The following is a 27,135-nucleotide window of genomic DNA, read 5'->3' on the forward strand; positions in this document are numbered from 1 at the left end:
TAGCATCCTTGGGAAGAAAAGAGATTCCTTGGAGAAAGTTGTCCTTAGTGAAAAGGCCTAAAGTGCCCTACAGGCCTAGAACTCTTCTGTTTATAAGGCAATCTGTTTTCTTCAAGCCAAAAGCTTCAGGTTACTCCCAGGCCCCCACACTCTCTGCACACAATGAACTGTGTGAAACAGGGTTTTGTGTTGAAATCCACCCTATAGCTGGCTTTCAAAGGCCCTTTCTGAAACTCTGCAGGCTGCCTCAGAGATGGGCCAGAAATACTCTATTTTGCAATTTTTAAAAGTTTTCCAAAAGCATAAGAATAAAAAAGGGAGTGAAAGCTTCCTCTTGTCAATAGGAAATCCACCCTCTCCCCAGCTCTGCCCTGGGAAGCTCACAGATTTCCTGAAGTTAAAAACAAATACTGTGACCAGTTTCTACTCCTTGCAAGAATTTAATTCTTCCTTTAATATAAATAAGGCAGCATGAAACACCAAGAGTCCCGCTGCTTCCTGCTTCAGAAGCAGCTTTGGTGCATACAAGATCCCTATTTCCCCACTGAGTTGTTGTCTCTGTATAAACAAGAGGCCAGAAGGTAATTTTTCGGTGAATTTTCTTCTGGAAGCAAAGGGGAAGCTGGGGGAGACTGAGGCTTGATCTTGGCTTAAGGAGACTGGTTCTTGGTCACTGGGGTCTCTTCAAAGTACATCAGATGAGGATGAAGATCAGAAAGAAAAGGCATGGGTGACAATAAATAAGGAAATTCACCCCAACTCTGGAAATGAATCCCCACAGAATGGGTGCTTAGGGTTATTGCTGGAGACCATGTGGGCCTGGGGAGGGGCAAGCCCAGGCGCTGCTCACTCTAACCCCAGCTCACATGGAAAGCTTCCTACAGCTTCCTACAGTCTGTAATGCTTCATCACAGCTGAGCCAACCACTGTGAATTAACCCTGTCAGGCAAACTGTCCATCTTCTGGAAATTTCCAAGGCTAGCTGAGAGCACTCCTGGGGCAGAGACAGGATCTTTTCTTCGTTCATGGTAAGCCCGACACCCCTAAGGAATCAGGCATGAGTCTGGGAGGTATGGGCAGCTTCAGCCCTGGAGGGAGAGTGCTGGGGAAGGAGCACTCATCCTTGCTTCCTGCCTGGCCCTCTGCAGGGTGACTGAAGCGATGCCAAGACAGGAGCTCCCAGAGGGCTAGCGAAGCCACAAACGGAGGAGGGAGTGGCTTCGAGCCCCCTGAGCCAGGCCTGGAGGCGGAGGCCAACGCCGACCTCAGGCTCTGTGCCTGCCTGGGGGCAGCGGCCCAGTAGGGCCAAGGCGCCCTCTCTGAGCTCTGTGGGCTGCGCCTCTAGTCTGTCTTCGTGTGTCCCATCAGCCAAGCCTCTGTCAGGCTCTGCGGGTGCTGGTCATCTGTGTGGCCAGCAAAACCCATCCAGAAAGGGGGGTTCTGTGCAGTGAGAGAACCCCACTGGAATGAACAACCAAGGGAATGTGGGGGTCTGCATGGGGAGCTGGGATTCCACAACAGATCTTGCTTCCAGGCACCCTTTGCCCTAAGAATAGAACCCTGAGAGAAACCCAGGGTGATGGCATCCTTCATCTCTATGATCTTCTCTGAACTGGGCATCTTCTCTGAAGGTCAGACCCCAGCACCCCAGGTACCAGGCTCTGTCCTTTGCCCCAGTCACTCTGTGAGTGCCCTTCTTTCTCTCTCATCTTCCATCTTCAGTGCCTCCACCTCCCAACATACTGGTGGCTGGAGAGACCAGCTGTGGAGATAAATGAGGGTGAGGAGCCACTGAGCTTGTACCCACATGGTATGTGGCCCCTACAGGGTTCAAAACGCAGCATCCAAGGGGAAGGGGCAGAGAGAAATGGGTGCACCCTGAGTCCTGAGTGAGATGTGGAGCTGAAACAACGGCCAACTTCAACTTCTGTCTGCCAGGTACCCACTTCTGTACAACAGAGACGTTAGCCACCTGGGCTGCGAATCGAAGTCTTTTCTCCAAACAGTATAAAAATGGCAGCCACAGTGGGGATCCCTATAGTGCAGGCTATGGATTGAATGCTGCAAATACCCATACTGATGCCCACTGTTTGGCTGCAGATGCCTGCGGCCGAGGGTTACCGCAAAATCGGGGTGCAGGGTCTTAACTTGGGTTCCTGTTGACTTCCTATAGATCCTTTGTTGATATTCAAGTAAAGACTGGACCTGGGATATAAAAAGAATCACACCCAAATCGCTGTTTGAATTGTCCCGTAACTCAGAATCCATAGAATTCTATCATCATCTTTGTCATTGGTAGTGATCCAAAAGTCAGCTGCAAAGGATCAGTCCCTAAACCCAGACAATAGCTTCAACTGGCAAGTCTCAACGGCATGAACGCAAACCAGCTTTGGCTTGGAATTCCATTTCCTCTGTGCTATAGGGTCTGGCTTCCCCGGCGGGCTGAGCCATGGCACCCCATAAAGCCTGCCGTCTTCCCAGGACAGAGCCTGCAGATGCCCCCAGGGGTGTGAATGCAAAGGATGCCCTGTGTCCTGGCCCTCTGGGTTGTGGATGCTCTACAAGATGACAGTTTTCGGGGGCAGGCTGGCATGGTCTGAGGGAATATGGAGGGAGTACTCGCTAATGAGCGCTGGGGCATTCTTGAGCATCTCATAGAAGGAGTCCACTGTCTTCCGGTAGAGACTTCGCTGTAGGACGAAGGGCCGGAAGAGGTTGAGAGGCTCCGCCCTGCGCACGGCCTCAGGGAGCCCCATGGCCTCTGGCACCTTGCGGTTGCCGATGAAAAAGTGCTGGAGCTTCTTCTCCAGCAGGCTCTTCTCCAGGAAGCAGAGCAGCTCGTGGAGACGAGCGTCGAGCTGCTCGGCTTTCCAGTCGGCAGGCCGCCGGGCGAGCAAGAGGTGCAGAAGGGCGGTCTTCAGGTGGTAGTTGCCCAACCCGCTGGGGCCGGTCAGGCGGCTCTGCTTGGAGAGCAGGAAGGAGGCGATCTGCAAGCAGCTGAGGTGGCAGGCGCCCTCGGGCAGCGCCTTCGAGGTTACCCTGAGGAAGTGGCGCTCATAGACAGCGAAGGACAGAAGCCAATCGGTGCTGGATGCCCGGGTACCCCCGCCAGGCTCCCGGGCAAGGTGGGAGACGAAGTACAGATCGGAGTCGTCACACTGGATCACGGGAATTAGGTTGAAGGGCATGAACTTCCCCGAGCGGAACCTGATCTTGAGGGACCCCGGGGTGTCCAGCTGGCCAAAGGCCAGGTCGAACTCATACTTGTGCTCGATGCGGTGCCAGGCTCTGGTGAGGGCGGTCTGGAACCACTTCATGACGCGCATGGTGTCCAGGTACGGGGAGCTGGGGGCGCACAGCGGGTCTGCTGCCTTGCTGCCGTGGTGCACCATGTGGTTCCTGCCATGGAGGAGACACAGCATGTCTTCTCCAAGCTTGGTCTTGCCGCAGATACAGCCCAGCGTGTCCTCGTCGGCCCGGACCACCTTGATCTGGCCATAGCCCTGGCGATCCAAAGGCGCAGAGCGGCTAGAGCACCAGAGCTCTGGGTGGAAGTGGTAGGGCTCCGGGGGCATGAAGGGTACGAAGAGGTCGCACCGCAGAGGCTTGTTCACCTGCCAGTTCTCGTACATGCTGTCCACGCCGATGAAGTCCTCCACCTCCATGTCCGAGTCCCGGCTGCACAGGCTCCTCAGGGCTTCCAGCAAGTCATCCACGAAGCCTTCCACAAACTCCCGGGTGCGGGCGGCGTCAGCTGTGGCTCCCCGGATGCAGCGCTCGTAGAAGTGGTCGAGCGTGGCCCTGTTGGGCAGGGTGAGGCCCCGGAGCGGGGCGCCCTCCAGGTTGGGCAGCTCGTCCTCATCCGAGCCCAGGCACTCGGGCGAGGGCGCGTCCTGGTGGTCTTGCCGCCACACCTCGATCACCAGGAAGAGGATCATGCAGAGAGTGCTCCACAGGTCCCAGGCGGTGCGGCTCTCATTCTGCTGCTGGCCCTCCTCTGCCACCTGCTCCAATGCCTCCTTCTCGGCCTCCTTGTCGGCCGCCAGCCGCGCCAACTCCTCCTCTAGGCGCAGCTGCTCCAGCTGCAGCTTCTCCTGGTGCGCCTGCATCTGACGGATGATCTCCTCCTCGTTTTCGGGGACCGTGGCGTTCTCTCGCGGGAACAGCAGCGGGTGGTTGATGATGGCCGTCACCACCACTAGGCACACCCGGAAAAGCCCCAGGGCCATGGCGGCAGCTTTCCTGGGAACAGAGAGAGAGACAGGACTGGTCACACCTAGCTTTCCTCAACACCGCCCACTCCCTTGTCGTTCCCTCCCACTGACCTCCGCCCCACCCAACCCACAGCCCAGCCTTGTTGGGAACAAGAACCCTGAAGTCCCACACCAGCATCCTGGCTAAACCACCACAGTGGTGGACCTGTTTCTGTCTGCCCAAACAGTCCTCTTTCTGGTAGCAGCACCCACTTCCCCTGGGAACCAAATCTTTTCTACTCCTAGTCCTCATGATTTGGGAGGGGATGAGGGGATGAACCCACCCCCAGTCAAGGGGTGAGGATATAACCCCGGCCTGACTACTTCACACTCCTCCTCACCCTGGCAGTGGTTGTTTCTGGATGAGTTTATGACCTGCTCTGGCCAATGGGAGACAGAGGTAGGATTTGTTGGGACCAATGGGGAGAAAGGCTCACCCTGTTGCCTAAGGTTGCTCAGGCAACCCTGAGGGGTTACACCTGGTATTGGCTCTCTAGCTACCTCAAAGGGAGATCTGCCAGAGAGAGGTGCCGACATGGACCCAGCAGTGCCTGAAGCCATTACCTCTGGACTTTGTAGTCATATAAATCAATACATTCCTATTTTGGCTGCACCGCATAGCTTGCAGGATCTCAGTTCCCTGAGGTCAATAGGAATTGAAACTGGGCCTGGCAGTGAAAGCCCAGAATCCTTACCACTAGGTAACCAGGGAATTCTCAATATATTCTCTTTTTGTTTACGTCAGTTTCTTTTCTAACACTTGAATCAAAATAATAGGGTATAAGACATCCTTTGTTCCCCCTCAGTGAATGGCTGATTCCTCAGTATAGTATAGCCTAGTGGTTAGGCAGAGAAGGCAATGGCACCCCACTCCAGTACTCTTGCCTGGAAAATCCCATGGACGGAGGAGCCTGGTAGGCTGCAGTCCATGGGGTTGCTGAGGGTTGGACACGACTGAGTGACTTCACTTTCACTTTTCACTTTCATGAATTGGAGAAGGGAATTGAAACCCACTCCAGTGTTCTTGCCTGGAGAATCCCAGGGATGGGGGAGCTTGGTGGGCTGCTGTCTATGGGGTTGCACAGAGTCGGACACGACTGAAGTGACTTAGCAGCAGCAGCAGTGGTTAAGAACAGAAGGGCTGGGTTCCAAAGCCAGCCCTGTCACTCACTGAATTAGCTATGTGACCTTGGGCATGTTAACTCACCCCTCTGAGCCTCACTTTCCTTACTGTACAAAAGGAGAGCCAGAGCACCCAGAAGGCCATCATATTAATGAAGTCACTGTTCATGCAAACTACCTACACAGCACGGTGCACAGCATGTTTACTGAGCAGCGGCTGAAACAGTCTTGAGCCCTTATATACCCCCAATGAGAACCTCTCCTTCTGATTGGAAGACCCCACCCCAAATTCAGACACTGTTCTCCCGGCTGATCCTGAATCTTTTCCCGGACGATCTAGGGAACAACCAGAGTAACTAAGTCATTGACTTTCCTCTCACTAGTCATCTGAACTTCTAACCTGGCTTCTTAATTGTGAAAGGAGACGTGACATTCCTCCGGGATTTTTAGGTCTCAAGTGACTTTGGGATAAGGACTAACCCCTTATAATACTTGCTATTCAGACTGTGCAGCTGCAACATCCCCTGGGAGTTTGTTAGAAATGCAGAATCTTGGCCCCACCCCAGACCCACGGAACCAGAATCTGCATTTTAATACCATCCACATTAAAGTCTTCGAAGGACTATCTCACATAGTAACCCTTATATTTACCCTCTCTTTCCCCTGGCTGGAATCTTGGGAAGTAACAATTGGCCTTTTTGGCATTTGCCCCACCCACTTCCTGTTGGGGACCTCAGCTAGGAAAGCAAATGGACAAAGGAGGTCATTGCTGGAGAACTAAGAGCCCCCACCTCTGCCCCAATGCATGCCAACAGACCTGATAGGAGCCCCATTCCCTGACCTTGAATTTGCACCCTGAAAGTCACATGTTCTGGTTCTTACCCTAATGGTACCAAGAAGCAGGTATCTATCAGCAGGTTAAGAACACCTCTGGATGGCATCACCAGTGCAATGAATATGAACTTGGGCAAACTCCAGGAGATGATGAGGAACAGGGAGGGCTGCCATACTACAGTCCATGGGGTCTTAAAGAGTTGGACACGACTGTGTGACTGAACAACAACACCTCTGCAGGTTCTACCTGGCAGTGCCAGGATGTAGATAGCCTGAGTTTTCACACTTGGGCAAAACCTGCAGCTCAGAGATGACCCCTCTTCATTAGCAGGAACCAAAAGTGTTGGGGGTGGGGAGGTCCAGCGGCAGCAGAATTCAGTGTAGTTACGTTCAGGCCTAAGAGGTGAACTGAGACGCTTACGCATTTCCACTTGAGAAGTCAATGGAGGACAGGAGAAAGTGGAGGAAGTTGGGCTGGGAGGGAGGTAGGGTGAGGAAAAAGTGCAGGGGGCAGCCAGCCAGTTTCTCTGCCCTAAGACAAGGAGCAGCGTGCAGGATAATTGCATGAACAGGCCAGCTCTGGTTTCCACATTAGAGAAACATCGGTGGAAAATTTGACCAGGGTGGTCCAGGATAAAACTGTAAGGCTGGCTGATAAACATGGATCAGAACTTTAGGATAAAGGGGTGTGGCACCCCACTCCAGTACTCTTGCCTGGAAAATCCCATGGATGGAGGAGCCTGGTGGGCTGCAGTCCATGGGGTCGCTGAGAGTTGGACATGACTCAGTGACTTCACTTTCACTTTTCACTTTCATGCATTGGAAAAGGAAATAGCAACCTACTCCAGTGTTCTTGCCGGGAGAATCCCAGGGATGGGGGAGCCTGGTGGGCTGCCGTCTATGGGGTCGCACAGAGTTGGACACGACTGAAGTGACTTAGCAGCAGCAGCAGTACTAGTAATAGAAATGACAACCCACTCCAGTACTCTTGCCTGGGAAAACCCATGGACAGAGAAGCTTGGCCGGCTACAGTCCATGGGGTTGCAAAGAGTGAGACACGACCAGGCGACTAACACATACAACATACATAATGGTAGAAAGCCAGGCAGCAGTCAGTCAGGAGGTAATTAGGGCGTTTTGAGGCCCTAAAGGGCCTGTACTACAGACTGCCACACTTGGGCACAAGCAGGCCCTGACAAGTCACAGCCCAAGTCTTGGCAACACCTGATTCTTGAGGTCAGTTTCCAGGGTAGGATGCCACCAGCCTGGGAGTGGGGTGCCATCGCTAAGTTCTATAACTGGGAAGTCCTCCTCTTCTCTCTCCAACAGCTTCCACGGGGCTCCCTGTGTATGTCCTCATGCCTGCTGCAAGATGATGTGCTAAACTAGGGCAGGCAAGTTTCAAAACTCCGAATCAACTAGATCAATCAGCACTGTGATGAGAGGCTAAGAGGATGGACTCTGGAGGGGACAGACTGGGTTAGCCCCAGCATGTGCACTACTAGATATGTGACCTTGGACAAACCATTTAACTTTTCAGAATCTCCGTCTTTTCATCTGTAAAATGGGAATAATAATACCTGCTGTTGTAAAGGAAATAATGCACAGAAAGCACTCAGCAAAATGCTTTTGTGTTAGTCACTCAGTTGTGTCCAACTCTTTGCGACCCCATGGACTACAGCCTGCCAGGCTCCTCTGTCCATGGAATTTTCCAGGCAAGGATATAGGAGTGGGTTGCCATTTCCTTCTCCAAGGGATCTTCCCAACCCAGGGATCGAACCCAGGTCTCCTGCATTGCAGGTGGATGTTTAACATCTGAGCTACTAGAGAAGTCCAAAATGCTTGCCCCTGAGCTAATTTTCATATAAAAGGTTAGCTGTGATGGGATGGGAATAATAGATGAACCTGCCTGCAGGGGTCTGCAGATGCAGTGGGCCAAACAAATGCCCCTACAGGGGATGCCGGCAGCCACAGATCACTAGCAATAGTGAGGTTATGAACAAGACTCAAAAGGAGCAGGAAGCACAAAGGACCCTGGGCTGTAGAGACAGGCCCAGGTTTGAACCGTGACTCTGTCCCTTGCCGAGGGGTGGTGGGTGAGTCACTTGGCTTCTCTAGGGCTCCACTGCTTTACCTGTGAGATGGAGCTAACAGCAGGCCCTCCTTCATAGAGAGGGGAAGTTAAGCAAGACCATCCAACTCAGGTGCTGAGCACAGTGCCCAGCATGGGGTAAGCACATTACAACACCAGCTCCTTCCTCCTTGGCCTCTAGGGGCTTATTATCTCACCAGTCAAGCACACCAACCCTACCCAAGTCCCAGGGGTGTGGAGGAACACATGCTCAAAAGTGCTCTGAAAGCACAAAATGCTCCCCTAAGCCTGCTGTTCCTCGGTAAACCACTCCATCCACCCTTCCCCCCAGTAACAGGGTGGGGGGGTGGGGTGGGGCAGTGAAGCCTTGGATCCTCCTGGAGGTGGAGTTCCCTCTGACTCACTTCTAGTTTAAACCACCTCCGCCCTCCTGGGGATGGGATGGGATCCCAGTTGTTGTCTGGCTCCTGATACCCTTTGTGCAGGCTGGCTTTGCCCGCGGCGCCTAAATGATGGGGAACAGGGCGGAGCTGCTGAGTCTGCACGAAGTGGGGCTGGGTTAGAAGCCTCCATTACTTCCCCTCCCCAAGCCAAGTCCGAAGAACTCTGCCCCAGGGTCCTCGGGGGTAAGAAGAATGAGGGAGAGAATCTGGATGTTGGGACTTTTGGAGACCACAGGGGCAGGACAGCAGCTAGAGCCTCTCACAAAACTGTGGATATATGCATGCACACACGCGTGCGCACACACACACACACACTCCTCACCAAAGGGTCCCTCTCCCCCAGATTTAAGTATTTCACCTCTGCCTTGGCCCAAATCTCTTACCTCTGCAAGGCTGCCCCATACATGTAGTCCAGCTGGGTTCAGTTTTGAATATAAACCTGGGTCACCTGGAGGGCTTTTGTGGGTCTGCTTGCCAGGAAGCAGGCAGGAAACCTGCTGAGTTCCTCTCCACCCCCACCCCTGCCCACAGAGCGTGGCAGCCCATGCAGGTCACGGCTAAACTTAGCCTGGCAAACGTCCAGGGTCACCGGGGCTGGGGCGGAGCGCTGCGTGTGGTCAGCCCAGACCAATGGTTTACTCAAACCCTTACTCTGAGCCTGGCTGGAAGCCCCAGACCCTGGGGGAGAAATCTAAGACCTCCCCTTCCTTCTGTGGGTCCCTCACTTCCACATCCTCCAGGCCCCCGAGGCACCCCCACCACAGCTTAATCCAATAAATGCCACTAAGAGTTGGTTAATAGTGGGACTTCCCTAGCGATCTAGTGGTTCAGACTCTGCACTCTCAATGCAGGGGCACAGGCTCCATCCCTGGTCAGGGAACTAAGGTTCTGCATGCCACACGCCCAAAGAAAATAGTGATACACTTCATTTTATCAAATCCTCACTAGGATGTGGGGCTTCCCTGGTGGCTCAGATAGATGGTAAAGAATCTGCCTGAAATGCAGGAGACCCGGGTTCGATCGCTGGGTCAGGAAGATCCCCTGGAGGAGGGCATGGTAATTGTCTCCAGTATTCTTGTCTGGAGAATTCAATGGACAGAGGAGCCTGGAGGGCTGCAGTCCACAGGGTCGCAAAGAGTTGGACACGACTGAAGCAACTTAGCGCTCACGCACAAACATAACACAGTGGAAGGAACTTGGGCTTTGGTGGAAGCAGTCAGAGCAGGCTTTCTCAGCCTAGCTGTGCCTTTTCTAGTTGTGTGGCTAGAAAATTACTTCTCATCTTGGGCTTTGGTTAACCCACCCGTGAAACAGGGGTGACACCCACCACTTAGAAGGTTACAGGGGTTGCTGTGAGCAGTGCTCAGCACATCCTAGTGAAGTAAAAGTGCTGGAATTCTCCAGGCAGGAATACTGGAGTATGGTGCCATGCCCTCCTCCAGGGGATCTTCCCAAACTTAATAGTGTGCAAGGAATATGTTTGGGTGTTACAGGGCCCACAAAGATGAGAATGGCGTGATCCTCAGTAGTGAAAACACTACAATCCACACAAGAGGCAGACAGAATGAACAACAGGCTACAACATTCAGAGGGAGTTTCACTGCTGTTCTTTGTGGGAACTTCTTTATCTGTAAATCTTCTCTGCGCCCATCGACCTGGTTTCATATCCACCACGCCCCTTTCCTTCGAGGCAGAATTCCAACAACAAATCGAGAACAGCAGGAGCCTGTGTCCAGCCCTAAAAATGTGTTCATCAACACCCTTCTGGCTCTGTCACCCACCTGCCCTCACCTGGGGCTGGCTGACTGTGGCCTCAGCAGTGGGGGTGCCTTTCTTAGCAGCCCAGCAGCCAGCCTCTCCGCCTCTCTAGGACAGTGGTTCCAATGTGGTTGTGGCTCAGCATCCCTAACATCACTTGGAGATGTGTTAGAAAAGCAAATTTTCAGGTGCAGCTCCAGACCTGCTGATCAGAAATTCCAGGGGTGGGGCCAGCACCTCTAGGTAGTTCTAATGCCCACTCCAGTCTGAGACCCACCCCTTCCCAAGCCAGGCAGGCTTCTAGGGAGGAGGAGGGTGAGACTCCACAGTGTCCCTGCAGCCCAGATCCTGGCACTCGCCAAGGGTTTGCCTCACGCCTAGCCTCTCAGATGCAATTAGCTCTGCTAACTACCACGGCAGATGTAGCTCAGGCCCTGGCGTCATCTTCAGAGCTGAAAGGAGAACCTGTGTGTCCTTACAGAATGGAATAGGGAGGTGGGCTGATGGCAGGGGGACGACTGACAGCCCAGGTCCTGTGGGGTTACTGGAGTCCCTTTCCTGTTGCTTAGATTCTGGGCCTCCCAAGAAAGAAGTGGCTAAAGGAGACCCAAACTGTCCAAAGTCTGGGCTGAACCCCTCCTGTGTCCCTGGCCTTGTGCTGGAGTTTCACAGTCCTAGCCAACGAGATACATGTTGTTAGGGGGAAATAAATCCACAAATTTAAGAAAGTCAGAATTTAGAGTGGAACTCATCTAAGCCCCATTTTACAGATGGGGAAATTGAGGCATAATGAGGAGACACACCTGACTGGGAGAGTGGGTGAAGGTGGAAGTGGTCCAGGCAGACTGTGGCCCCTCACAAGCAGAAGAGGATTAGTGAAAGGTGATGTTTTCATTAACAGCTAACAGGAAGCTAATTACTCTGCGTGTGTTTTGTCATTTAATTTCCAGAACACCAGATAGGTGGTTGTGGCATCCCTATCTTGTGAAGAGACTGGTGGTCAGGGAGCTTCACTGCTACTACTACTAAGTCGCTTCAGTCGTGTCCGACTCTGTGCGACCTCACAGATGGCAGCCCACCAGGCGCCCCCGTCCCTGGGATTCTCCAGGCAAGAACACTGGAGTGGGTTGCCATTTCCTTCTCCAGCTTCACTGGGTGGCCTCTAAGATTTCCTGGACTGCAGTCTGTGATGAAGCCTGTCTTCCTCTCTCTGCTTTACTCCTTCCATCCCCCCAGGGGCTGATAGGAAACCTCCCCCGCCTGGTGACACCTCCCTGGCTTCCCTGCCAGTGGCAACCACCAAAATCATCAGGTTGGCTGACCCCAAGCTTCCTAGGCCTTGGAGAAACAGGACTATAAGTAAAGAGAGGTGGAATGCAGAGTGCAAGTTTGACCCCGAGTCTTCGTTTGCAGTTTGGGCCCCTGGAGCAGGCTGTCTGAGTCCTGGTGACGTACGGTCTGTCTGTCTCATGCCCGATTCCACTCTTCTCTCTTGGCAGAGGCCACATCCCATGCTGGTGTCTGACCAGCTTCCCTGCTGTTCAATAGCACCCACCATTCAGGGCCGGCTCAGGGGTCCCTCCTCCGGGGAGCCTGCCCTTTTCCAAACCCCGTGGGTCAGGCCACATCCCTGCTCTTTACTGTGTGGGTTTATGCTTTGTCCCTGCCTTTCTACCTGCAGTGCCAGCAAGGGCTCGAAGCTGAACATCGTCTCCATCCCCACCCCTACCTCCTCCAGGCACCACACTCAGGGCTGGACACCTGCAGGCGCCCAACATGTCAGTGGGAGTTGGCTTATCACCTACTTGGGAGGAATGGCCTGCCTTGTGAGTGATGGGTCTCCACACATCCCTTCCTCGCCCCCTCACTCTGGGCCAGGGGACAGACAGACCCAGCACAGACGGTGCCATAAAGGGCAACACTGCAGGCACTGGCTGCCGCCTCTCAGGACGGGACTCCTCTGCTGGAGAGGAGAGAGGTCCTGCCCGGGCAAGGCAGACAGCCTCCACCAGTGCATTTCAGGCTGGGGTCTCTTCACCTGCACCCTGCAAGCGGACGGGGGAGGGGAACTTCAGGGAGAGGGTGAACTCTAGGGGTGGGAACTGGGTGCTGGCCAGCCTGAGGCCTGGGCAGAGAGGGAGGGGCGGGGGAAAGAGGAAGGAAGAGGACCAAAATTAGTTGAGAAAGTGGGTAGAAAGGGTGCAGTTTTGGGCCGCCAGGGCTTCCTCTTTTCAGTGTCTTTGCAGCACCGCCACCTTCCACTGCATCACCTTTAGCTCCTCCCACTGCGGGGAGGACCTCCTTCTTGGCCTCAGCCTGGCACTTCCTCAGACTTGCCACTTTTGTGGCCACTGGGCTCCTTCCTTTATCTCTTTTTCGCCTTCCTGGGCGCAGGAGTGGTGTTGATGTAGGGATGGAGTGGGGAGGGGACACTTCCCTATGTAGCTGGCTCAGGGCAGGTGCTGGACAACTGGGCCACTCAGGCCTTCTCTGGGGAAGCCACCACACTGCATGTTCTATGCACCCAAAATGGCATGATCTTTGCTGTTTCCTCCAAGAGAAGCCAGAAATCTGCTTTTGACCAACATCTCAATTTTACTCTGCTGTCCACTCTTTCAAAAATTCTTTGAAATCCATGTGAGCCAAATAAACTGTATCAGCGGGCCACCCTGAGTCTGTCACCCCTCACATGCCTCCTCTCCCTGCCCGCTGCTGCCCCCCACTCCCCACCCAGCACTCCACTCAAGGCTGCCTGTGACCCCAGGACTCTCCTCACTCTTCCCCCCTCAGCCACACCGCCACCTGCTAGCTAGCGCCTTTGCATCCGGGCTCCCTGAAATGCCTCCCGCCACTGCTCACTCCCGCTCAACTTTTCACTCCTAGTCCAGTGCTGACCCCGTTCCAGTGTTTTCCAGTTGGCCTCAGCAGCCACTCTCAGTTAATCCTAACCAGCCGGTGCCTGGGGCTTGCATGCGCCTTCCCCACAGCCTCTCCAGGGACGAGAAGGAAAGAGAGTGACCGTGTGGCCTTATGTGCGGGCACTGAGCAGCACTCAGATTACAGCCCAAGGCCTGTGGTTCCCAGGACTGAGAGCTGCACCCTCACCACCCCTTCCTAACCCAGGGAAACGCCAGGGTTAAGACTGGCCCTGGCCCTGGTAGGGGTGGGAAAGCAGGGCAGAACAAGGGAGAGAGCAGAGCCCCCACCCCCCTGACCCGGGGAGGTGGACTACCTACCGATGGGCCCATGGGAACTGTACGCGTGTGGGGAGCAGCCTTTCCACTGATGGGAGCTCTGCTGTGGCCACACTGGCCACACTCCTCGAGGGAGCCCGCTCACGTCCACCAGAGTGTGGAGTTTCCACCAGGCCCACTCTCAGAAGAGGGAGGTGCCTCCACAATGCCACCAGGATGCCAACCCCATCCTCTGGACTGGGGTCAAGCAGCTGGCCAGCCCGGGTGCAGCAAGGACAGTGGCCTGGACTCTGCCCAGATGGATGGGACAGCCCACATCCCTCCTGTTCCTGCTCCTCCACCGCATCCCATGCACGTCCCTCAGCGGCAAGGGATGGACAAGGCAGGGAAGCCGTCAGTCTCCCAAGAAGGACAGGGCCTCCTTCTGTCCAGCCGTGCTGCCTGAATTCCCTGCCACCAAGGCCCTGAACCACAGGGCATCATGGAAAATCACAGTAAAATTCTTGGGATGGAGAGACAGACAGACAGACCAAGGCCTGGGGTCTCAGAGGCTAAGGGATAACAAGGAGGCTGCAGTCACAGAGACAAGGAAGGGCTCCCCTGGCAGTCCTGAGTTGGGGCCTACACCCTCCTCTCTCATTCATCCTTCCCAAGGCTCCTGGAATATAAGTTACTGCTGTTGAATGGCACACCTCAACAGGACAAGTCCATGTGCTCATACCCAGACCCTATGAATGGGGCTGTCTTTGCACAAAGGGTCTTTACACGTGTAATTTAATTGAGCATCTCGAGGTGAGACACTTCCCGATCACCCTGAATGCAAAGACAACTGTCCTTCTAAAGAGACAGAAAAGGAGAAAACAGACAAGGAGGAGAAGGTGATGGAAGATGGAGGCAGAGGTTGGAGTGATGCACCATAGCCCATAAAGGTCTGGAGCCATGGGAAGCTGGAAGAGGCAAGAGAGGATTCTTCCTTAGGGCATTTGGAGGGAGTGTGGTCCTCGGAGTACCTTGATTTCAGACTTTTGGCCTCCACAGCTGAGAGAGAGCAGAATTCTGTTGTTTCAAGCCACCACATTTGTGATCTTCAGTTACAACAGCCCTTAGGTGGCCAGTGCAGTCTCACAGCGCATCCCAGCTTGGCCACCCAGCTTCCCATTTCTGCTGGTCGCCAGCAGCAAACCAGCCGTCACCTGGGGTTCCAAGCAGAGGATGCCACACTATAGGGCTCTCCCTCCTGGCCGGGTGTGGTCCTTTGGAATCAGCTCCTCTGAGCTCTCCCCTAATTCCAGCCACCTCAGGTAGCCCAGGCCCTGGAGGTCTCCCTGCCCCACTTCAGGGAGATCCTGAGTCCATGAGACACAGATCTGAGCTCTAGTTCAGTCAGGGGACGCCCTTTGTTCCCTTCCCTCCCCTGAGGGCCACTTCAAATTATCTACTGTTCTCTGAACACCTCCTAGAATTACTTTCCCACCATTTCCTACAACGTCCACACCTAACCCCATCGTATGGTCTTCACGGTCAGCCCATTTCAGAAACCACTTCCCAAAGTCTTCTGGATCATCTCTTCCCCCAACTCGAGACAAATCCTTTTCTTGAAGGGGATGGACGAACATGGGGAACAGACAGCCTATTTACTAAACCTCTCAAGTGCAGGCAGGCATCTGGCACTAGTGTAGACGGTGTCTCCAGAAATGTGACCCAAGTAGGGACCCAACAGAGCCCTGCTCCTCAAGACTTTGCTCTTGGCTCATCTGCCTGTGCAGCAGCCCCATTTCCCAGGCAGGAGTCCAAGGCAACGAGAGGTTGACCAATTGCTCAAGGTCACACAATAGGAAGAGAGCAGAGGAGCCAGAGGCCTGTGCCAGGCCTGCGGTTCTGGACCCTGCTGTCTCCCCAGGGGACCCAGGCTGCTGCTTCATCACAAGGGGCTGCTGGCCTGAGCTCTGGTCGTATCCCACTGCCCTCCGTGGTTGGGCTCCTCTGGGGTCAAGGTGGGCCTGTGTGCCTTGACATTCTGCAGAGCTCCTGGCAGAGACCATATGCAAGGCCGCCTGCTCACTGTGCCAAGGACATGGTGACCCTGGGGACCCACTGGCTTACACCCTGCACATGGAGACATTAGCTTTCCAGAGGCGTCTATAAACACCCTCCATGCATTTCCTACAGCGGGTGTGTACCCAAGGGCTTCCCTTGAAACCCAATTCCCACACCAGGTTTCTAAACTTGAAGTTACAGGGTGCGTTTTAACAACAGAAGTGCAGTACTAACCGTGTCCCACAGCGAAGCAGTCCTTCTGACTGTCAGACATTGGCTTGGCTTAAACTGCTGTTTCTGGGAAGTCTCCTCTGCCCCTGGGCCCCATCTCACTCCCAACAGTAGCTACCCGGAGGGAACATGAACACTCACTGTAGGGTGGCCACACCAGGGCTCCCCAGACTGTCCGCTGTCTCTCCCTGCATCCTGTGTTTTCTACACCCCAGGCCTCCAAGCACAGCAGCAAATGCTCAGGGCAGACCCTGCTTTTGGGACACCGAGGGCGGTCTGCAGCAGGTGGTGGGAAGTAGGCTCCAGACCACAGCAAACACACAGGCTTAGGGGAGGGACTCAAGGGGGTGGAGCAGGAAGCTGAGAGTAAATACAAAGGACAACAAAGGGAAGGGAAGGGAAGCCCCTCCCACCCACCCACAGGCCCCTCTCAGAGCTGAGCAGGGGATGGAGGGATTAAGTAGATTGTCGGTGCCCAGCAGCCACCTTTCCTGGGTTGGAACAAAGAGCCCAGCTCAGGGAGACACCCGGGGCCTCTCTGGGCACAAGAGATGGGCCCCGGGGGCTTTTCTGCGGCCACAGAACAGCCAGTTCCCCCTCTCCCCGCCTCTTCCCTCTCCCCACTGCCTCTTACTCTGTTCAGGCTTAAGGGGGTACTGGCCCCCACCACAGTGAAAGCCCAGGCTGTTTTCCCACCCTGGTCCCCTGAGGCTTGGGCGTACCTGACACAATGTCTGGGCCCCAGCTGGGCTGAGAGAGGGGGAGAGAGGTGGGGAGGAAAGGAAGCGCTCTGGGCCACACACACAGACACACACATACACAGACACACAGACACACACACCACACACACAAACACACACAGAGTCACGCTGCTTCGTGACTGCAAAGATCTAAAGACCCCTTTCATCTTAATAACGGGGAACAGCAAGAGACTCAAAGGCAAGAAGGAGGCCTACCCAGCTGTAAAAAACATAAGAGCTGCGGTTGGCCCTCTTGGCTGGGCTCTCCACTGCAGGGACCTCCCTCACCAGGGCCACACCAGTCAGACCAGACCAGTCCTACTCCTCCAGGGGGACCTAGGAACTGTGAGAAGAACGACCCGCAGAATCACCCAGGAACACAGTCACCCTCCCTGTGAGTTACACAAAACCACCATCTGCAACCACAAGGTTTTCCAGCCACAGGGTTGGAATGATGACATTGTTGTGAGGATGCCCACGCTCTGTCCTAGCTTCTACCCCAGGCTACACCTGGCACACAGTAGGTGTCCCAGAACCAATTCAGATACACACGGGTCTGGCTGGGATGCGCTGCAAACTGCCACTGCCACTGCCAAGCTCACCGGACATCCTGCCACCCCAAGGCCACCCAGAAAGAAATAGCCCAAAGCTCTTCAGCTCAGAAGGGCTTAATATTTTGTAGAGGCTTCCTGGAGAAGGGCCAGACTCTGGAATCAGAGGCCTGGATTTGAATCCTGGCTCTCCCACTTGCTATCACAATTGCACCTACTTCATGGCATGGCAGCCACACGTCATGCTCCGTAAAGGACATTGTTACTGGCATTGGTATTGGTGAGGAGGCCAGGTCTCCGTTTTGATTTGTTAAATCCTGCTGGCTGCATCTTAGGGACTCCTCTGGGCAGAGGTAAGATGGCCTACATGCCTGCAGCATCCCCAGAAGCCTGGGGTCAGGGGAAAGTTGTCACCTCTACCTCCTGCTTTCTTGTAAAGGCCCCAGGGGCTGCCACCAAGGGAGAGCAGGAAGTTTGGCACCTGGGAAATTCACAGCTCCCTGCCTGCCCATCTGGCAGCAACAATGAGAGCTGCTCCACCATTTCTGAGCACCTAGGAGAAACCAATGCTGGTCTCTGATTAAAGGTGCTGCATGGATGCTTGCTGAATGAATGAATGAAGTCAGGACTAGGAAAAGAACCTCACTGCCTGTATTCCCTGAAGGAGGAATTTGAAATGGGAGTGGAGCGGGGCATCCTGGATAAAGTAAATTCTAAATTTTTTCCCCCCCTGCGAGGCACCCTGCCATCTGAAAAGCAAAGTAAAGCCCTAACAGTGGTCAGTGCCTTGGGAAATGTGAGCACACCCCTAGGGACAGACCACAGCCACTTTAGGTCTGTACAGCCTTCTGCTAACTGCAGGCTGGCTAACCACCACCACCGACCACAATGACGTCCCAGGAATGAACTCCGACACAAGTTATCTGACCCTCAGCTATCTCTCCCCTTGACACCCACCTCCTCGCTGGAGAGCCTTGGAGAAAAGGAAGACAAATGGAGGATGACAGGGTGAGATGCGAATCAGGCAAGGGAAGAAGCAGAAGAGCAATCCTTGGTAGAGTGAAAAGCAGCTTGGTCTTCCTGGAGGACGCCAGACAAGCTGCAGGGCCCTGACACCCAGGGGAGGGCTTAGTACACAGCGACCGACGAGCTCCACTTACTGAGATTCAAGCATGATGCAAAACACTTTACTTTGCTATATCATCCTCACAACAAACCTCAAAAGGAGGCACAGAGAGGGGCGGCCACCCACACCAACATCGCGGAGCTGGGATTTGAACCCAGGACTGCCCAGCTTTCAAGCCCCTGGTCCTTCCGTCATACCGTGCTGCTCAGTGACCTGTGAAACATCAGACATGCGCCTATGGGCTTTCCTTCCCTGTACAATTTAGGGAAACTCTCTTGCTCAGTGTGCTCCATCGTGTCTAACTCTTTGCGACCCCATGGACTGTAGCCTACCAGGCTCTTCTGGAAAAACAGGTGACAATTTAGGTGAAATGTGGGCATGATGCAAGGAGTCAGACTTAATGAAGCTATGATGCTCCTTCCATCCAGAGATTCTGGGTGTGTGACCCTGGATATCTGAGATGGCTTTTCAGTTCAAAGGATGGGGAAGCCTCCTCTGCAGTGCATGGGGAAAGAGGAGTGAGGTCTCTTGAGACCCTGGGCAGTGTGTTTAGGGGTGAGGCATTAGGAGGAAGAGGAATGGATGCATGGGGGCATTCAGAGAAGGCACACAAGGGTGGAGCCCAGGCATCCCCGCTCTCTTCCCCTCCGGCCCAGGCATGCCTACCTCCTCAGTGACTCTGAAACAAAGTCAGCAAACAAAGGACCTTTTCAGGAACTCCAGGCGGGTCCCCAGACTGCTACTAAGAAGGCTATTGAAACAAGCTCCCAGGAGAACTGTTTGTTATGAGCACGTGGTTTTGCATCAACCAGCTGGGCAATTATGAGGACAACGCCCTCCCTGAGGTTTGAGGCAGGAGTAGGAGACCCTCCTGCATCTTCAGTGCAGGGAAGTGACCTGGAGGGAGGAAGCCCAGGAGAGCTACAAAGGGGAGCCCCTCCTCCTGGGCACAGCAAGGGTCCTGCTGTGCTATTCACCTGGCAGTGAGTCTGTTAAACACTGTGGGCTTTGAATTTTTTTCTTAGGAGTTCCATCAGAGGATTTCAAGTGCACTGAATATTATCTGCTTCTGGTTGTTACTGTCCCCATTAAACAGACAGAGAAACTGAGTCCTGTGTGGCAATATCACAGAGCAAGAGAGGATCTGGGGTTGGTGGTCTGCCTGTTGTCCTCTCACCATTGACGCTCAGACTTTGTCAGATTCTGTCCTTAGGCAGGACACCATGGACACCCACGGCTGTCCTCGCTAACACCACTCACCAAATCTCCAGTATATCTCAGACACCCTCAGATTCCTACATAAACTGCTGGGGAGGAAAGGATTCCACAGGTCTCATGTAACCCACTTAGAATTCCATGGGGCATGCCAGAGCTGGGTGAGAGGCAGCCTCAGAGACCTTGTTTCTATTTCCAGTTGGTAGCCACCCCTGGGGCAGTGGATTCTGCACAATCTTCCTCTGTGTGCATCTGATCACAAGGTCCCGTGAGGCTACTGAAGCCCCAGCACAGTGTTGGGCACTTTGTAGGTGCACAGTAAGAGCATACTTGTTCCATCAGTGAATGAAGGTTCTCTCTTAGGTCAGCCTCCCCAGGAAGGAGGCCATGTTTCTTACTTTCCTTTAGTGGGAGGAGGTGAAGAAGAAGGGAAAGCCCCTTTTCTGACCTCCCCATCGCTACTCCTGTGTTCTCTCACCATACTCCCTTTGTGGACTGATTCAGGTTGTAGGAGGGAGGCTCAGAGCCATGGAAGCCACAAGAAGCCCCTCAGGAGGCATCCTTCTTGGTCTGAGTTGCAGCTCAGAGACCCAGACAAGAAGGCAGCTGTCAGTACTTCGGGGCTGGAGCAAACCCAAGGCCCAAAGACCCTCCACCAAAAGGCTCATAGCCCAGACCTCGGACTTGCAGCCTTGCCCTCTTCCCCTAGCCCATCCCGAGGAACACACCTGTGGATGAAGCACTTGCAGCGCTCCTTCCCTTCAACTTGTGTTTTACAGTTGGGTGGTTCTTGTTCCTCCCAGTATAACTTAAGGTGAAGGTGTCTGTTGCCTTGGGCAACAGTGATGTCACTGGTGAGGTGCTTCCATTCTGCTGATGTCACGGGGTGGGCCACGTGGATGAAGGGGCTTGAGCTTCCTACAGGAAGACATCCCAGGTTCCAAACTGCCCAGGTGGACCCTGTACACCTGGTGGGCACAACCAAACAATCCTCTTCCTGTCCCAGAAAAACCTCACCCTCTCTCCCCTCTGGGTGCCTGTTCAGGCCATGCCTCAAACCCAGCTTTCCCTCTCGTAGTGTTGGTGGAAAGGTCTGGATGGGTAGCTTTACCCTCAGCTCTGAATGAACCCCACACCAGGGTACCAATCTCCTTTTCACCATCTGGGAGAGTCTGGGTCTCTGTGGCCTTGCCCTTTGCCCAGAGCTAAGAGGAGGAAGCAGTGGGGAAGTGAGGTCCCAATCTAGCAGAGAATGCTGATCCTCCATTGACCTCCATTGTCTTTCAGTGCTCATACCAGCCAGAGACCGGTCTGCACCAGGCACCATCACAGTGGCTTATAAGCAGGCCCTGTGAGGGGTTGTCCACATTTTACTAATGACAGAGCCGAGGCTTGGAACAGTCAAAGCACTTGCCCAACTCCTGAGCTCTGGAGCCAGGACTCAACCCAAGCCTGCCCTAAGTCAAGGTCGATGTGAGTCATACCTCCTTGGCTCTGGGGCACCTGGAGGCTTGTGGCTTTCTAAAGAAGAGCCATGAGGGAGCCTGGACAGAGACCAGGGAGAACCCTTTAAATCTAGAGGCCAGCTGGGCAGGCCAGGTGGTTCAGACAGCCAAAGCAAGGACTTAGGACTGTATCACCCTCATGTTCACACCGGGGCTGCAGTAAGTGGTCAGTCCTGGCCCTTCCAGTTCGTTGAGTATCTGTGTTGACTAAGGACCATGTTTCTTTGCTCTATACTTGACTTCTTGTTGACCCATCCAGGCCACCTGACCATCTCCTTGGTTTGCATTTACCCCTGTGGCCTGAACCTACAACCCTGAAATTTTATAGTAGTTATTTAACTTGTGCAAATACAACTTAATGTAGCTGGGAGCTACTGCTTAGAAAGCACTAACTGAAATAAGTAAATAAAATAAAAAATGCTAAATTATGAAAGAGGACAGGGGGACGTCCTACTGGCAAACACTGCCCTTGAGGGACTGGCTAAAGAGATACACATAACATATAGGACTGCTGGTCTACCTGGCAGGCATCTCTCAACTGGTGATGGGGCCACAGAAGTGAACAGAGTCCATGCTATTGGACCACTGCTGCCCCTGCCCTCTGCCTCCCCTGACCTGAATCCAGCTTTGCCAAGCACAAGCTGCCTTCTGGTTTTTAGTTTCCCATGTGGCTTGCCCAGGACTCAAGAAGCCAGTATCACTGGCTCTACAACGGTTACAAAGTCTTCTTGCAAATACGCTAGCAATTTTATTTGTACACTTTGTAGTGTACAAGAGCTCTCTGTAGATGACTCAGTAGCTCAAGTCCAGACTGTTCTGAAAATTGTGGAGACAGAGTTTCTGAATGTGTGCAGCTAAGAGCCAGAATCTGGGAAAGGTCACATGACATGGGAAATCGGCTAGGTACCAGTCGACCCTTTCCAAGGCCACGATGAATTTCCCATTAGCTGAGAAGTCTATATTGTTTAAAATACTGTCTATAGACAGTAGATGGAGAGAGAAGGCAATGGCACCTCATTCCAGTACTCTTGCCTGGAAAATCCCATGGATAGAGGAGCCTGGTAGGCTGCAGTCCATGGGGTCGCTAAAAGTTGGACACGACTGAGCGACTTCCCTTTCACTTTTCACTTTCATGCATTGGAGAAGGAAATGGCCACCCACTCCAGTGTTCTTGCCTGGAGAGTCCCAGGGACGGGGGAGCCTCATGGGCATCTATGGGGTTGCACAGAGCTGGACACGACTGAAGCGACTTAGCAGCAGCAGCAGCAGCGTAGACAGTAGATAGTAAAATGCTCCTTTCCAGCTAATTAAGTGCTGTAATAATGCTTAGGGTGAAAAATAAGTGATCATACACACAGCGCTGTGAAATGCGGTTTTGGAAAGTCTTTCTGGATGAGCTTGGGAAGGGCAGATGAGCAGCACTGGCCGGGGATAGGGGCTGTAGAGCTTGCAGGTGTCAGGACAGCGTGTTCAGATACTTCTTCCATCCTCCATTCCCTCAGGCATTCTCTGCCCAGGTCAGGGACCCTGCATGGCCCCTTTCCTCTGCACCACACCCAGGCAGCACTTACTCATCATCCTCAGGACAGGCCCTAGACTGGATGTGTGATGTCACACTGCCCAGTGATTAAAAAGGAAAGACATCTGAAGCTTGGGCCAGCCCTGCCTCTCTTTCCTTTACTTCAGCTGCCAGGTAAGTTTTCCATCTTCCTCCATCTGAGCTGACAGTGGGTTTCCTTCCTCTGATAGAGCAATCGCTCTTATCTCTTTCTCACGAGGGGCCTCAACCAAACTAGCTTTTGAAACTTCACCTGCTTCTTGTTCTGTGAATGCTCAGTGACTTTCAGGCTTCTGAACACTATACTTCTCTGTGACTGAGTTTCCTCAACTATAGAATGGGGATACCAATACCTATGTCACCGGGCTACTGAGAAGATTAAATGAGTTAATACAGGCCAAGTGATTTTGGTGAAAAAAAAAAGGCAAATGCTAAGCCCTCAATAATTGGTTATCAGGCTGCTGTGTACGGTTGTATGGGTGGTATACTGCTCAAGAACACCTGGCTGGGAGAGTGGAAAGGATGAATCAAGCTCACATGCCAGCTTGCACAGCTATGTGCCTTGGCTCTGTCCACCCAGATGAGGTCTCTGTTTTTTAAATGATACCAAGGTGCCATCTTCTTGTTAAGAGGAAGTACCTTATTCTAATTCATGCAGATGATGGAACAGGCTAGCAGCAGTCTTGGAGGTTACTATTGTCAGCTCTTGGCCCTCTCTTGGCTACATCTCTTTCCCTAGCAAGACAAGATTAGTCCCAGCCACAAGTAAGGTCCTGCTCCTCAGCTGTCCAGCACATCTGGAGCACTTACCCCTCCCTTAGCAGGCTCGTGGGGTAAAGCTTTCCCCAAGGGCCCCCCAGGGCTGCCCTCCAATTGAGGGGACTCTGCACCCCAAACATGGAGCCACAGAGTCTTGGACTCTGGAGGAACACTCTCCTTCATAATTGTCGATGGCCACCTGTCTCCTGACAGTGACGGCAGCGCCTTAACTACTGAGGTGCCCCAGTTGTCAGCAAGTTCCTCCTGATTTCTGAGTCAGTAAAATCCATCTCCTGCTTCTCCCACCCTGTGAATCTCTGAGGCCAGACAGAGCAAGTCTCCTCTTTCTCTCGAGTGACAAAGTTGGAAATTCCTGAAGGCCAGAGCCACCTTCCCCTAGGTTTCTCATCTCTGGAGGAAATACTGCCAGTCATTCCCTTCTCCCTGACAAGAAACACCTTCCCAACTCTCAGGCATTCCACCTCTCCCCTGTGGACAGGTGAGAACAGGGCTGTGCACTCCAGCCCTCCACCCAGAGATACTTCTCCTCCAGACAGAATCCTCCATCTTCTTCCCTTTATTGATCCCAAGGGGGTCCAAGAAAGAAAAAAAACACAAGACCAGGTTCCTCCCAGACAATACCTTCTCAGGTGGGCAATTTTGCTAGAAGCCTCTACCAGAAGTTCCTCCATTTTCTGCCCTCAGATAAAAAGTTCACCCACAAACTCTCATCTTTGTTCTTCTCATGTGTGGTGCAGGGGCTGGGAGGCATTCTTGGTGACAGCTTCTGGGCTGATGGCATGAGGTTAAAAGTTCAAATCCTTGCCACCCGAAAGTTGGAGCCTGAAACTGCATCTTTGAAAATTACGGAGCTGGAGGATGGCACTTGCACAAAACTCTTTCCATTGGAGAGTCAGCCTAACCACTTTACGGTTACCCACAAGTGGAAAATGTGAGAGCAGGACAGCCTGGAGCCGCAGCAGCACATAGGGAATCAGCAAACAGTGAAAGCCACTTCAGGCTTGTAGGCTGGAGAGAGGACTCAAAAGCACAGCCCAATATGCTATAAAGGAGGGGTGGATGGCAGCAATTCTGCATGTGCACCAGGCCTTTTTGCAAGGCTGGCTTGGACCTGGGACTGCACCCTGCACAGGTTTGCTTTACCTGGCAGCCACTCAGCAGTAGAACTAGTTTATGAAAGGGAAGAACCCTGGGTCAAATCCAAAGGAAGAACCTCCCCACTCCCTCCTCTCTACCAAAACAGGACTCTGAACTGATTTAGATTCAAAAGGACAGGGTCCAGGATCCACCAGTACTTGGTACTCTTCTAGTTTTGGGGAGCAGGGGGAGTGTAAGGAGGGATGGTTCTCACAGCTTTCAGAGGAGCAAAAGGCAAAGTGTGGTCCCTGAGGGGTTCAGTAAAATACTTGCCCTTCCTGGGACACAGCACTTTTGTTTTTAAAGAAAAGGAGCGTTTTGGATGGGAAGCCCAGTCCTGGGGCATCCGAGTTCCTCCAAATCGCAGCCAGGAAGTTGGAAACTCTGGAAAAGGGTCTGGGATGCTACTAGAGAGCAGATGGAGACTAGCAGCAGCCCCAAGAGAAAGTTCTGCACGGCGTGGGGTCTCCTCCACTAATAGCCCAGAAAGAGGAAGCGGCGGGGGCTTTATCCTGCCGCCAGCAACCTCATGGCTTCACTACGTTAAACTAGAAAACAAAGACTTCATACCTCCTTTCTCCTTCCAGGAGGGGGAAGGAAGGATGGAAGGGCGCTGGCTAAGAAGCAGGGCGACTCGACTACTCTTTCAGCTCCAGAGCTCTGCTCACACGGTCCAAAGTAACGGATCTTCGGGGCGGTAGGAACAACAACGTGGTCCCGCTTCCGGCATCGCGGTTCGGTGGGCCGGGAGGAGGCGCTGCCGCCGCGCCGGGCTGCAACGGGCAGCGCTCACTGGGGTCTCCGCGGCCGGGGAGAAGCCAGAGAGGAGAGGCTGGGATGCAGGACCCCGCACGGCGCGAAGAGGGAGAGGACAGCCTCCCCCCAACCCGCGCCTGTGCTCGGGCGCCGTATCCCAGTCCCTCAAGTCAGTCCCAACCCGGGGGGCAGAGCAGGCGCGCCGCTCCAATCCGCCTCCATCTCCGGCGCAGCTCCGCCTGGTCCCTCTTTTCCCTTCCAGGCCACGAGATGCTCCGGGAGGACGCAGAGCCTCGCGGCCGCGGGCCCAGTACTTACCTTCGGCTTCGGTTCCCGCTCCCGGAGGCGGGAGGGATCGCGCGAGTCCCGGCTGCGCTCGCGGGTCTCGGGGGCCCCGGAATCCGCTGGCTGGCCGCCGCTGCGGCTGAGCTTCCCGCCCGACAATTAGAGGGGCGGGGGCGGCGATACCTCGGCCGGCTCCCGCCTTCTGGCCCCCATCCGCCGGGCTCTAGAGGACTTCAGAGTTACTCATTTCCTAGATGTCAAAGAAACTTTTCCTCCTTATAAGAACAAAACACCCGCCTCTCCTCCCTGCCGCGGAGGCTCCTTAAGGTGGACCGTGAGGGTTAGGGGGCGGCTGACCCAGGGTCCGCCGCGGAAATCAGCCCATCGACCACCCCAGAAACTCCATAGGGGCCAGAAGAACTGGCGGGTGATCGGGCAAGACGGAATCTGGCTGCTGGATTTAAACTGGAGCGAATGGACAGGGAGTCAGGAGAGGACGCCCTTAAAAGTCCTTCTGGGCGGGCGGAAAGGAAGGAGTTAAGTCCCTGCACGCCTACACAGGGTTTTCCGCGGCGCGTTTTACAAGCGGTGAAATTCCAGGGGCCACTTATTTTGTCCTTTGAAAGGAAATATACGTCGAGCACAACGCTGGTCCTTCTTTTCGACTTCCAAGTGGATTAAAATAGCTCACCAAATTCTGTGATAATTGAATGCATTTTTGCCTTTTCCTGAGTAGGCACAAAGGAGCTTCATTACTAAATACTTTCATCTGTAGAGGGCGCTTTAGTGTCCAAAGCGTGTTTACAGATGGGATGTTAGACCACTATTTTAGGAGGAACTGAGGCCAGGACGGACTGTAAGTACCCTGGTCAGACTTGATGGGTTATGAAATCCATAATTGTCTTCACTTTGTGACTTGCCCAAATTCCACAGCCATTAGAAGTGGCTGGGAAGGGCTTGAATAAATCCTAGGTAAGTGGCTTTGCAGGAATGAAAGGCCACTGAGGGTACATTGGGGGAAATTATGAGAACACACTGTCTGAATGATTATCACCATTGCCACTGCTGTTTGGTTTTAGATCACCTTCTTCCTCTCCTCCGCAAGCCAGCCAAATAGCTTTCACAGTCGCCTGGAAGACATTAGGCTGAGTCTGAAAGATAAACAGGCAATGAGAACAAGTTCTAAAAATAGACCCCCTGGCCCTTGGCCCAGGTCACTCTTGTTTTCAAGCTTCTGCTGCTGTTCACAGTTCTTTCCTTGTATCAGAGACAGTTATAGTAGAGTTTTGGAGAGCTGTTGGGGAGAGGTGAGGAATGGGATGATCTGCGGAAACCTTCCTGAATGGGTGGTGATTTTGAAAATGTCTGCCAGTTGGTTGGGTGAGGTATTCAACCACCCATCCCCCAAGTAGGGGGGGAAATTCCTGGGAGGTGGGGACCCTGGACTGAGCAGCACTACCCTGCCTTGTAATCCTTGGGGTAGAAATCAGGGTTATATTATGTACGGTAGAATGCCAA

General features: G+C 53.6%; 1 protein-coding gene across 7 annotated transcripts; it reads right to left on the bottom strand.

Annotated features, from left to right (window-relative positions):
- Positions 1-433: 433 nt before the first annotated feature.
- Positions 434-25,843, bottom strand: ITPRIP (inositol 1,4,5-trisphosphate receptor interacting protein). 7 transcript variants are annotated; one of them, XM_052660884.1, is made up of 4 exons: positions 25,651-25,843; positions 25,147-25,349; positions 20,325-20,514; positions 434-4,242 (listed from the first exon to the last, which is right to left on the bottom strand). In XM_052660884.1, exon 4 carries the CDS (start codon positions 4,227-4,229, stop codon positions 2,559-2,561), a length of 1,671 nt encoding a protein of 556 aa, XP_052516844.1. In that variant the 5' UTR covers positions 4,230-4,242; positions 20,325-20,514; positions 25,147-25,349; positions 25,651-25,843; the 3' UTR covers positions 434-2,558. The 7 variants fall into 7 exon arrangements, with proteins under 7 accessions (XP_052516844.1, XP_052516841.1, XP_052516846.1 ...); XM_052660881.1 differs by lacking the exon at positions 20,325-20,514 and adding an exon at positions 24,061-24,210; XM_052660886.1 differs by lacking the exon at positions 25,651-25,843 and having other exon boundaries at positions 20,325-20,564; positions 25,147-25,174.
- Between the last annotated feature and the right edge of the window lie 1,292 nt (positions 25,844-27,135).

This window comes from Budorcas taxicolor, chromosome 23 (genome assembly GCF_023091745.1).
Source record: "Budorcas taxicolor isolate Tak-1 chromosome 23, Takin1.1, whole genome shotgun sequence".
Lineage (NCBI taxonomy): Eukaryota > Metazoa > Chordata > Mammalia > Artiodactyla > Bovidae > Budorcas > Budorcas taxicolor.